At 37.6% G+C, this 13,200-nt stretch overlaps 1 protein-coding gene across 1 annotated transcript; it reads right to left on the bottom strand.

The window, feature by feature from the left end:
* Positions 1-7,599: 7,599 nt before the first annotated feature.
* Positions 7,600-12,532, bottom strand: Hs3st5 (heparan sulfate-glucosamine 3-sulfotransferase 5). The gene is made up of 2 exons (XM_027928387.2): positions 12,426-12,532; positions 7,600-8,533 (listed from the first exon to the last, which is right to left on the bottom strand). Exons 1-2 carry the CDS (start codon positions 12,530-12,532, stop codon positions 7,600-7,602), a joined length of 1,041 nt encoding a protein of 346 aa, XP_027784188.1.
* Positions 12,533-13,200: the final 668 nt, after the last annotated feature.

Below are 13,200 nucleotides of genomic sequence, written 5' to 3'. Positions count from 1 at the left end.
TCAAGTTGGAGGGCATCTTCAGTAATTTAGCAAGACTCTGACTCAAAATTAAAATAAATAAATAAATAAAAGCGAACTGGTTATAGCTCAGTGGTAAAGCATTCCTGGGTTCAATCCTTAGTTCCAAAAGCAAAACAAACAAAGGAACGAACAAAAAAGCTAGATTCTATGGTCTTGAAAGAAGTCAGGATTTTTTTTTTTTCAGCATAAAAACCATATGTTAAAGACATTTTGAAATGTCATATAATCTCGGGCTGGGGATGTGGCTCAAGCGGTAGCGCGCTCGCCTGGCATGCGTGCGGCCCGGGTTCGATCCTCAGCACCACATACAAACAAAGATGTTGTGTCAGCCAAAAACTGAAAAATAAATATTAAAAAATTCAAAAAAAAAGTCATATAATCTATACTTTGCCATACACTTATGTATAACTTATCATTAAAGCTATTTTTTAAACATACTTTGAGCTTCAGTGGAGATGTTCAGAAGAAAAAAGGCTTGCTTTGAGTTTTTATCACTGCGGCTTTGTCTCTTGGAGTTTCACTGTCTGCATTCATGAAGCTCTTCAGCCTTCCAGAATGTGTAGGTAATATATTTATATGTGCCTGAAATATATATTTGGAAGAAGGGTGTTATGGTTTAGACATTAGGTGTCACCCAAAAGCTCATGTATGAGCTAACATAAGAAAATTTAGAGGTGAAAAGATTGGGTTATCAGAGTCTTAACCTAATCAGTGCATTGATCCCCTGATAGGATTGGGTATTTACTGTAGAAAGGCAGGGTGTGGCTGGAGTAGGAGGGCCACTAGGGCTTTCCTTTGGGGTTTATATTTTGTCCTGGTGAGAAGAGAAGTATCTCTCTGCTTCTTGAACCCATGTTTTGAGCTACTTTCCTACTTTACACCTTTCTGCCATGATGTTCTGACTCAGCTCAGGCACAGAGCAATGGAGTTGGCCATCTATGAACAGAGACCTCTGAAATTTTGAGTACCAAATAAACTTTTCCTCTTCTAAAATTTTGGTCACAGTGATGGAAAAACTGACTAAAACAAGGGTATCATTCTGCCATTCTTCTTATATCCATTATATGTTTCTTTAGGAATTAATACAAATGAAGTTCAGTAAATCATAACTAAAATTACTACAATTTTCATCAATATAAAGTCAAGGTTGAGTGATGTGGTATATTATTTTAAAGAGATTAATTCCTTTTCCATATTCATACCTTTATAGAATCTCCTTTCATGCCAACTTTGGACTTGGTCCTGTAACATACTTTGGCCAATGGGACAATTGCAAACATGATTAAAATAGATTCTTAAAAAGAGCTTGTGCATTGGGACTTTCTCTCTGTTGATGTTCTCATTCATTCCGAGTACCATGAGAAGAAGCCCAGGTGAGTGAGTCTGCTCTGGGATAAGAAACACAACAGCCCAGGAACCTTTGTCACCAAACCAATAGCCAGCACTGGAACACAGCACCAATCAAGAAGCTCAAGATACCAGATATTTAAGAGATACCATTTTTGATCATCTGGTCACTAACTGATGACAAACCACAAGTAAGCAAGAGGCCAGCAGAGAGGAGTTAAGCTGGGTCAGAACAGAATTGTTCTGCTGAGCAATAGTTTTGAGGGTGGTTTGTCCTTGTGCAAAAGTTGATTAATGCAGGAAGGGAGAGGAAAAATGAAAGGCAAAGTTGAGAGTAAGTTTGAGTTGAAGGAAATTCAGTTGTAAGGGAATGACAATAAATAATATCTCTCAAAGACAGAATTCAGACATATAGGTTTTTGGAGAACTTGTGTGCACAAGGGTGGTAAAGTTCCTGGAGTCAACACCTCCTTTCCCCTCTACTTTCATCTCCCTGATTCTGAATGTTCAGGGTCACAAGGAATGCCTCAGTAATCACTTTCATGGAGTGGCCCAATGTTGTATGAAAGAACTTAAATGTCCCAGTCTAATCCTCCCATTAAATGGGAGACAAATTGGCTTGTTCAATTCACCCAGAAATTTAGCTCATATTTTCTTTGTTTTTAATGAAATTAATAAATTTCCTGATGAGTTTTGAAAACACGATTTTAACTCCCTTGCAGAAGAATCTTTAGTTTTCTTTTCATTCCTGTGTTTCTTGAATTGAATCTCAAAGTGGGTAGAGCTATAGAAAGAGGCTCAGTGGTAAGAAGAAAATATGTCCCTCCCATGGTCAATACACCTAGAGTTGACTTTGAAAAGACACTTTTCCTCAGTCCTGGAGGGGAAATGAGTCAGATATGAAGATACCATCAACTTCAACCAAGCTACTGTCTGTGATGACAAGTGAGAGAACCAAATTAAAGAAAGGTGGAAAGGAAAATAGTTATTCTATGGTACACTGATTATTTGATCATTTTCTCTTCTAAAGAAAACTTTGGAGATAAATTTTTCCATTGTTAAGTCCTTAGTTTCTGAGGATCAGCTGGGCACAGACCTCAGGAGGCAGGATATCCAGACTTACTGGCAGGATCCCTTCAAGGATGTGGTACGTGGACTCCCTAGGTCCTGGGGACCTCTAGCACCGTCTTCTATCTTGTTCTCTACCTTTTCTTACATATGATCTACCTTCCAGCTTCCCGTGATTTGCCAGTCTTTCCTCACACCTATGCTTTTCCTCTGTTGTTTCCCTTATCCTCCAAGTGCATTTTTCCTGCTTGGTGAGAAGCTTGCTTATCCAGACACTGGAGAAAAGCTGTGAGCTTCCCGCATGGCCCCACTGAAGCCTTCCTTCCCATCTCCAGGCTGACCAGTTTGTTTTCCTTTGCAACTTCTGAATTTTGACTCACCTTCTCACACTACTAATTCTGATTGGTTTGGCCACACTGTCATCTTGGGTTGCAGAAAGTTTCACTTTTAAACAGTTGAATTAAAGTTAATTTTAGGACCTAGTGTTGTTAGCTTACCTGACATGCAGCAATCCTAAGTCCCTTGATACTGTATGGTATAAATCTTTAGGTGAATTTTATTTGTTCTTCCCAAAGAAACGAGCAGTTTTGCAGTTGGTCTTAAAGATGGTTCTCTTTCTCTTTAGGAGAAAGGAAATGCAAAGTAGAGGTGTGTGCATTTAGGAATGCACAAGGTAAGCTAGTTCTCTGAAATGGTTCTAGTCTATAGGGAGTGACTCACGAGCTTGTTGACAGATTGTTTTTTGAAGGGGGATGACACATATGTTTAGAAATAATAAATCTTTTCACCAACAGCTTCCCCAAATCTAGCAGACTGATATGGTTCACAAATTCACGATAGAACCTGCCTGATAAGGTACCAAGCGTGCTCCTGCCTACTTGATATGTCTGGATGAGACTTGCCTTTCAACTTAGCTGCCTTTAAATAAGAGACACTTGCTCTTGGAATATCAATCAGATAATTTATATTGGAAATGCATATTGCTATCAGTTTGATTCTGCCTTTCAACTCCCCAAATCCACTTCTAATTGTTATGCCATAACACTCTTACTAATAAAAGGGGCAATAAAATTTACTTGGAAAGGAATCTTAAAATGTGGGGGAATTGTTTTTGTAAGATGTGTAGTAAAGTGCTGTAATTGGAACTTTACCCAACAATGATATTTTGGCCTAGATTTTATTCTTGCATTAGCTATAAAAGTTTACTACACAAATTAATAAGCAGATGCTAGGGAGCTTGAATAACCAACTTAAAAGACATTATTGTGAAATACTTGATAAATACCAACTTGGAAAAGAAATCCAACAAGCCAATTAATAGGTGTTTATTTAGTGAAAGAGGTGCAGCTGAGTATTTGCTTTTTATCATATTGTTACTATTGTTTGTCACTTTGTCTACTTGGCAATAATTGCAATGGATTTGCTTTAAAATGTTCTATATTTCCACCTTGTTAGCTCAAATTGAGGATTTTGCTGCACTTAGTCATTTTAGGAGGAATAACCGTTCTGCTAAGTTTTCTGTTTCCTTAAACTGTAGACTGTTCTCCTTAGTGGAAAATGGCTGCTGAGTGTGCGAAAACAGTACAAAAGATTTTAGCATAAAGATGCTGGATCATTTGAAATTCTCCATCTCTGCAAAATTCTCAAATTAGGCTTATGAAAGCAATTGGATTTAGCAAACAGCTAATTGAACAAAGCAAAAGCTTATCAGCAAGCCTGGATTTGGACTGCACTTGTTCCCACATTCTCTTAGCAGCAATATGTCTTCAGTGTCCCAGGTAATCCTCTCATTGGGTCCTTGAGATTGCCCTCCAGGAAGGCCCTTGTGCCAGGTGCACAAGCTCTCACAAGGCTGCCTCAGCTTTGTCAGTAGGACCTGGGTAGGCAGATGGCTATTTTTGGTAGCCCATCAACACAAAATGTGCCAAATCTAAGGTCAGACAAGATTAAAAGCCTTTGACTTATCATGTATTAACAACGGATCAAAATATCTTAGACTTCTCCTATGCCATGTTATAATTAGTGGAAAAAGTCAGTACCTTAATTAATTTACGGTTTATGTATATATGGTGGTTTCAGGTTGGGTACATGATGGATTTGGAGTTTGAGGATGTTCATCTGTATAGGTTTGTCCCTTTTCTCTCTGTTTCCTAGTCTTTTTCTCTAACTTGAGTGGTTTATACAAGCACAGTTTGAATTTCTTGACTACCAAGATGGTGTTGTTTCAGCTTTATCATTCCTCAGAAGTGTCACCACTGCTTAAACAGTTTTTCTTTTTGCAGTTGGAACTGCTTGACAAAACTGTATGGTGCTGTCAAGGGCCTGGAAGGAAAGCAAGGGGTAAACTTATTAAAGAGATCCCCAGTGGAGCACTTGTAATGAACTGAAGATTTCTCCAGAGGCCTGTTGCCTGTCTGATGACAACAGGAAACATTTTTCTAAACCAGGAGGTTTACAATCTACAGTGGAGGTGTGCTATTAAATTGTAGGATTTTTATTTCCCCCTATCTGGCTTAATCAGCAGAGGTGGTAACTGTTTTTCCATTGAAATGAAACATGCCACCCCAAATTCTCCCACATGAGGTCTCTTGTTTTGGGTTTCTGTGCAGAGGTTTCAAGATTTGAAACAATTCTCAAACTTATTTAGGAAAGAGAACACCTGGAAATCACAATACTTTCTGTTTTCCTGGATATGATGAGGAAATACTGGCTTATTGAACTGAAAATAACAAATTATAGTTGTTGACATAGTTAAATAAAATCTTGGATAAACTCTAATATGCATTGTTCATAACAGTACAAAGCCTTCATTAGGTAGGAGAAATAAGTCTGATTTTTTTTTTTTTAATCAAGGATGTCTGCCGACTAAGCTGATAATTGAGTACTATACATTTCAATATCACAAAGAAAATCTCTAAGGTTTTGATCACAAAAATGTTAAATGTTTGAGGTGATATATATATTAATGAACTTTTACACTTTATATTATAAAATTACTTCATAAATATAATCAACTATAAAACTTAGAAATAAAAAAAGAAAAATTTGGAATATAAAAATGACTGAGAAGTTTCAACTCATTAACTTGGTTGAATTTTTGAAGCATCAGTATTCCAATGGGCCATACTTTGACAGTCACTGGTAGGAAACTGTGTGAGCTGTGCAGAGCTCTAGGAATATTTTTATGAAGTTAATGATAGGACTGTGTTTATGTCATGAAATGTGGTATTCAAAGAGTACTCTGATGGTTATCTGAGAGATGAGGGAATTGAGGAACCAGGCTCCTGTTGACATCATTCTTGGCTTAGGAAAAAAGCGACTGATCCTTAGACCTAAGGCTCCCCCTCTGGAGTCACTGCACTGAATGAGCAGCCACCTGCCAGTGCCTGTTGGTGTCATGCCTGTATCATGCTGAGAGCACAGCATCATTGCTAACTCAAACAGAAGAGATAATTACCAAGGCTGTGGCTTGAGAAGCAAAATACACCGACACTGGAGGGGAAAGGGCTATTTATTTAGAAAAGTCCACCTTAAAATCACTGGACAAGAGAAACAACTCATAGAGAAAATCAACACTTCTTACAACAAAGGGGGATCCATTATAATTGGCTGATTTCTCTAGCACTCTCTAAATGGTTTTGAACAAAGCCCTCCCAGATGTTTTCCACTGGATAAGCAAATACGATGGTGAAAAACCAATCATTTTGTTGTGCCTGTTACACTTCTTTCTACATTTCTCTGAATTACATCTAAGCATAATAATAGTGTACCTGATATTAGGGAGACACCTAATTTAGCATTAATTTCTCTGGGTGGAAATAGGAGCCATATGTTTATGTTAGTCATAGCGACATTAGGCAATTCGATCATTTCTGAGCAGATTGATATATTTTCATCTCCAAGAGAATTCTGAGAACTCATATTCATTTTGGAGCACCAGCAGCTTTTCAGTATAGAGGCCACACAAGTTTTCTAATCTTATTTTATTTCATTTCTCTACCTTTTTGATTCTGATTTGAGTCTCAGGTAAAATTGTGATTCTTCTGTGCCTCAGTTCTGTTAATATATTCCTCATCTCACTCTGGCAAGGCAGTAACTGCAAGTAGATTAACTGTTACAAAGTTGTAGCATAGCAGCATTAGGGTTCTTTGAGGTGGCTATTATTACTTGATTTTCAGACTGTTGAGATTTTTAAAAATATATACTCAGCCTCACTTGGTAATATCTTTTCACAAGGGTATAGGAATCCAATAGAGAAGCATCCTTTCCAAGTGCCCTGGATGCACATAAATAGCTTCCATTCTGGAAGCCAGCAGGGGGCACATAAGACAAAATGAGTTTTAAAAAATGTGCACATAGAGTAATTTTAATCCATTCCATTTTTAAATACCACAATAAATTTAATTTTCACAATAAATTAAATAGCCATATTCAGTTTACAAAATAGAATTACTTAGTGTGAAACCGGTATTTACAGCATTATACACTATATACATGACATTTCTCTTTCTTGACATACAACATGGAAGTAAAGGACTTGAGTTTCCAATGTGTGATTGACATGCTACAAGTGACACCATGGCCCATACAAGAAAACAATAGTGCAAAATCACCACAAGAACTTTGGAACAATGTCAATTTTATGAGATAAGACATTTTTTTTTTAAATAATAAGAAAATAGCATTTTTGTTTTGTTTTGTTTTCATGGCACCAATTCAGTGTCTGAATAAAGCCGCTTTCCCTTAGGAAAAAGAATGCATAACTGAATCCTCTACTTCCTGAAGCTTCACAGCTATTGGTACATTTTCACACATTCATCTTTTGGCTTAATCTATGAAAATGGCAGGTGACAAATTCTGAATCAAAGGAAGACTAACTCTTTGAGAATAGCTGAAGTCACTTTTTCCTTTACCACCACCTCTTCTTCTTTTTTTTTGTAAATAGCTTAAAAGATGCAACTTTGCAGACATCAACTTACTTATTTATTTTTGTAAATTTTCAGTAGAAAAAAATTGATATCATATTTGGTCACACACTGTATTATGTACAAGTATACATGGAAAAATGACTTGGATAGTTGTGTCTAAGAAAAGTGCATATTTTAATCTAGAGGAGACATTGTGTGTCCCCAGGCACAACACATAGTGTTGTAGGGTATTGTTTTAGGGCCAGTTCAATGTCCTCCCAGTGATCTGGTAAAATTTTTGATTAAAAGGGTGAAAGAATTTGCGCAATTTGGTAATGACAGAGGGGTCCACCTCTGGATGAATGCGCCCCTTGCTGCCCGCCAGGCACTTATTAAAGATAATGTTAAATCGTAAGCAGTAAAACCCTCTGGTAGCATTGAAATACAAGTTGTATTGGCTTATCCTTGGAGGAAGATTTAGGAACTTCTCCACGAGCTGAAGTTCTGGCAGAGGTTCCGTGATGAGGCGGTCTCCATCCACAATGTGAAATTGTTCAATTGGAAAATATTTCAACCACCTTTCTAGATGTTTGGTGTAGATGCTGGTTCTTACTGCCTTATATTTTGTGTTCACTTCACAGGTATTAGGGTCTATGGCCAGCTTCTCAAACTTGTAATAGGTTTTGTTCTTCCTCTCCTTCCCTTCTAGCACCTGAGTGTAATCAGAAATAGCTCTTGTGGTTGGCTCCCTGACAATGATCAACAATTTGATGGATGAGTTCATTTTGTAAATCCTTTCTGGAACCTCCTCCGTGATAAAATATGCTGGGCTTTTTTCAATTGTGATCTGCTGAGGGTAGGAAAAAGGCATCTTTTTCCTATACCACTCAATGCCCTTGGCATAGTTCTCATCATTGTCAAAAAAGTGGATTTCTTGAGAGGCTTTGACCACTGCTGGATGGAGGTTCAGCATTTCTAGCAGTGCCCTTGTGCCCCCTTTCCTCACCCCAATGATAATGGCCTTCGGGAGCTGCTGGACCAGGTCATGGAGGCGAACCTGCTCCTTGGAAGTGTTGCCCTTCCGGAACTCATGGAGCAGGCCACGCTTAAACTGTAGGGCGCGGAGTGGCAGTTCAACCTGACTGCGGGCTCCACCAAATCGGCCTTCAACGGGGCAAAGAGGTTGTAGCCTGCAAGCAACAGAGACACACTGTAAGAAGCTCATTGTAACTAACTTCTCATTTTTCTACTTCACCAGTCAGACTAAGACTTTCAATGCATAAATAAAATCACTGGTGCCCAGCCTGCTGCAATCCATAATGAACATATGTTTGGAAAATTTTATTTTAAATAACCCTGTATTAAATGGAGCATATATAATTGATGGGATTTTTTTATTAGCACTCCTTAAAATTTTTATTCACCAAGCACTTAATTGACTCCAGCATGTACTTATGCTCATAGTACAGGACAGATAAGTGACACCAGCCATACTAATAGCTTTTCAACAGCTCACCAGTTAAAATCATTTAGAAAATGTGAAAGGGAGAAGATTACAATCTTCAGTTGGGAGGCTGAAGGGCAGAGAGGAGGCCATTTGTTTCTGGTTTCACATGGTGTTATTTTCTTGCAGCTTAGCAACACTTACATGGCTCTTAAAAATCTTTGAGATAGAATCTGAAAAGAAGTCTCACTCTCTATCCTTGGCTGTCTGCATCATCAACCTGCAAAATTCCAGTCTTGGTACTTGCTGGGCTTTTCATTCTATGAGGAATTTCTGCCCTTGGCCTTGATAACCAGAAGAGTACTATATTTCTTCTGCCTTTCTTTCTCTTTCTATTTAAAGAGGTCAGGAGTATGTTTTCACTTTGCTGAATGTGGGAACAAACCCAATTACCTACCATCAGCGAGTGCTGTATATCATCTACCACAACTGTGACCAGAAATCAACAAGACCTTGATGGGGCCAGAAACCTCAGCTCCTCACTGCCAAGTACATTTAAGTAAAAGACTGGAGTTCATGAGGGAAGGAATGCAATGGACAGAGCCAGAAAGGAGGATTTCCACTTTAATATTACCCTGAATAATGAGTAAGCACTTCTATTTTTCTCAGATAGAAAGATGTGGCAATAGTCACGATAATATTAGACAGGAATGGCTGTTTAATTTGGCATGGTCAATATATGTGATTAACAAATACAGTTTCCTTGTACATATAGACTGAAACTTAACTGAAATTAATTATAATTTTCTTAAGGTGGTTGGGGAAGGCATTTTAGCCTACTTGGGAAAAGGGCAGATAGTGGTTAAAATGGCTGTCAAACCAATTCCTCCAACTGAAAAATTTTGGTTATCCCAGTAATCTGGAATCCATCTCTCTCTCTCTGGCAATGAGATACCACTTGCTTTTCCCAAAAGACCTTGTTACATCTCAGAGTCATGCCAGTTTGCTCTGTGGTACTGAGGAGAATGATCTTGGTGAATGCTCTAACAGTTTTCTATCATAATGCCTAAGGAACAATATAAACATGTTATTTTTTCATAGTATTTGTTTTTTATTATCTTTAAAACAGTCCATGCTTATTGAAAGTATGAAAATATAGAAAATAATTAGAGGGGTAGGAAGGATAGTAGAATCAGTTGGACAATAATACCCTACATGATTGATCCTATGCTATGTACAACCAGAAGAATGAGAAGTTATACTCCATTTATGTATGATGTATCACGTTGCATTCTACTGTCATGTATAACTAATTTAGAACAACAAAAAATAAAACTATTAGAAACACAGGATTTACCATAGTTAATGTTTTAGAAAAACATGAATTTTATTTTTATAAATTTGTTAATGGGATTAATATACTAGTGTTCTAATGGAAGAAATAGAATTATTAAGAGAACAAATAGAATTATTAAGAGATATATAGAGATATTTTTAATTGTGACATTGATTGGGATATAATAATTTCATGTTTTGGTTCTTCTTTGGTTCTGGTTAAGAATTAAGCCCTAATTCACAATATCCATTGGTGGACTTCTCTCTTGATCATTTAGAATGACACTCTGTACTTGGGATGAGGATAGTCATCCTGTCTTTTTCTGTGGTATTTAATTCTCTCACAGAAATCTGGCTAAGAGCATGACACAAGTATCTTTGCCTTGACTGAACTAGAATAAAATTTCCCTACCTTTAGAAAGGGCCATTTTCCTCCTTTACTTCCTTTCTTTCTACTTTCTCACCTGGGACATCATACTTTTCCAAATAATTGCTTTTAGGATACTCTAACTCAAGAGAATATGTAAAGATAGGAGAACATATTACACTTTTTTCCACTTCTTGAAGAGCAGATTCTGATCATGGGTTCTGACCAAAAAAGATAGAATTCTAAGACTGGAAGGAACAGTAATCAGTCACTTCAGTCTCTTTTCCAGATAGCAGGGTCTTAGGTTAGTAAAGCAGAAGCCTAAGTAAGTCATATCAATTTCAGACAAAATTTGTTCAAACTTTCAAGTGAGGGGTTTTGAGAAAGCCTACTAAAACATCCAATTCCTTATAAAAGATATCCTATTAGAGAGTAAAGAACAGGTTAAAAATGATAAAATCATAAACCAAATAATGAATGTTCTAGTATCTGTTACTCAATTAAAAAATGATTAGAAGTTAATTAAAGGTGCTAGGAAAAACTTGTTACAAAAGTTCTAATATGGACATGGGAAAATGGTACCACCTCAAGGATTTTCACTAATAACCAAGTAAAATATCTTGAAGTGCTGACCTTTAAGTGATAAGCTCTTAATTGCACTTTTCTCATAGGTAATGACTAGTGAGTAAAAAGTTTACTCAGGAATTTTGAACTGAAAATCCTCAAAGGGATGTGTTTTCATCAGTCAAAAATGATACTAGCTGCAAGGTGTGGTTGCACATGCCTGTAATCCCAGTGGTTTAGGAGGCTGAGGCAGAAGGATCTCAAGTTCAAAGCCAGTCTCAGCAAAAGCAAGATGCTAAGCAACTTAGTGAGACCCTGTCTCTAAATAAAATGAAAAGTAGGGTTGGGATGTGGCTCAGTGGTTGAGTGCCCCTGAGTTCAATCCCTGGTACCCACTCCCCCCCCCCCCCCCCGCAAAAAAAATAAGACTAGCCGAAGAAAAACAAGGGCCACCAAATGATAAGTTCTACTGATAAGCTTAAATTTTGGAAATAGAACTCAAAAGAAGGTATTTTTATTTTTAAGTGTGGCTGCATTTGCAGTGTGAATTGAACTTAGAAAAGTATTTCACTCTTCCTATTATAAGAATTAATTTTAAAGGGCAAAAAAAGAAGTTTCACATTTCAGAAATCAACTCCTCTGTACTTGCCAATCATCCTGGATGTAGACCTGTCCAGAAGCATTTATTGTTTAGTCAGCTGATATTCTGGGACTTCTGAAGGTCCAGTACCTCTTAACTGTTTGCCTATTTGGAGCCAAACACTAGTTGTGTAATTTCCTCTCCATGGATTTTCCATTGCCTTCTGGGCAATTACTCTGAGTGACAGCCTCTTTGTCTGGCCTGTTCAGCTCCTGAAAACCAGAGCTAATTAACATAGTTAAAAATCTACGCCTGCAGCCATCTTTCCAGGGCAATGGATTGCAAACTTGATGAGATCCTTTACAGGCTCATACATAATTTTAATGCTCCTGATAACACATTAATTGTCCACTCATAAATTTCAAAATGAAGAGGCCTAACTATATCATCACTGTTTGCTATAGCTAGGGGTCAACACCAGATACTCATAGACCAGAGTGTGCTCTAGTAAATGACATTTTTTTTTTAACTGTACACAGCTTTATCCCTTCTCTGAAAACAAGTGTCAGTGTACACAGAATACAAATGGATCTTGACAGAATACCTTGGTTTGAGCAACTTGGATCGCCTCCTTTTAAAGTCTTAATAAATCAAAATTGATGCAGAAAAGTATTTTTCTTGGGAATTTTGAAGGAGGAAAACTAATGGAGAGACTTAAAGTTATATCCTAAGGAATTTAAATTAAAAGACACCTAAAGTCATATGGGCATATGTATATGTTTAATCACCCACCTATCCAAGCTCCCAACTCTGGCAACTAGATACAAGAGACTCCCAACAGCAAGGCTTCCCAGCACCAGGAGCTTCTGTCTCAGCCACGCCTGCTGTTTGAATAGCATGGCCCTCCATCAACCTTCAGAACTGCTGTAGCCTAAGAGAGGGGAGAGAAGGCATTCATTAGTGGTTGTTGCTTACAGGCTCTGTTGAGTTTTACCAAGTCAACCAGAGGGAACTGGGGACAAAGAGATGTCGTATGCAGAACAGTGCCTATAGCAACCTTGTCAATTTTTGAGGTGCAACAGGTATTTAGCCAAACTTACCTTTTTTTTTTCAACCTGGCTGGTGCTAAAAAATCATCTACTAGGTTTAGGAGGAAGACATTTACTAGATAGTGCCTGCCAGACAATTGCCAAAACAAATTAATATGCATAGATTATAACATATCATATGTATATCTAAATAATTCAAAGAATTTTGAAAAAACGAGCAACATGAGGTTTACTGGTAATGGCAGGTTCACCAGAGTGAAATGTTGAAATTCCAGTTCAGTTAACCATAATTTTGGGCATATGAAATGATGTATAACATTTATACATCTTTTGTTTTAGTTGTGAATGGAGGAAGGGAGTGAAGGAAAAAGTGATTTCTTTACCTGCTGAGGCTATCAGTGATAACTTTCAGGACCTTGCATATTTGGAATAGTGGCTCTGAGGAACCTGCTGTTTCTCTTTATGTCCTCTTCCAGGTCTTGGATTCTGAAAACATGCTCTGACTAGGGGCTCCTAAT

This window comes from Marmota flaviventris, chromosome 6 (assembly GCF_047511675.1).
Source record: "Marmota flaviventris isolate mMarFla1 chromosome 6, mMarFla1.hap1, whole genome shotgun sequence".
NCBI lineage: Eukaryota > Metazoa > Chordata > Mammalia > Rodentia > Sciuridae > Marmota > Marmota flaviventris.
This window is presented reverse-complemented; position numbering and strand designations above follow the sequence as displayed.

What these genes read in the sequence shown, in the direction of transcription:
- Hs3st5 (XM_027928387.2), bottom strand. Translation starts at nt 12,532, where the DNA reads ATGCTATTCAAACAGCAGGCGTGGCTGAGACAGAAGCTCCTGGTGCTG. An exon ending in AGAGTTGGGAGCTTGGATAG is followed by an intron (nt 8,534 to 12,425) that starts GTGGGTGATTAA and finishes TGTTGCTTGCAG; the next exon opens with GCTACAACCTCTTTGCCCCG.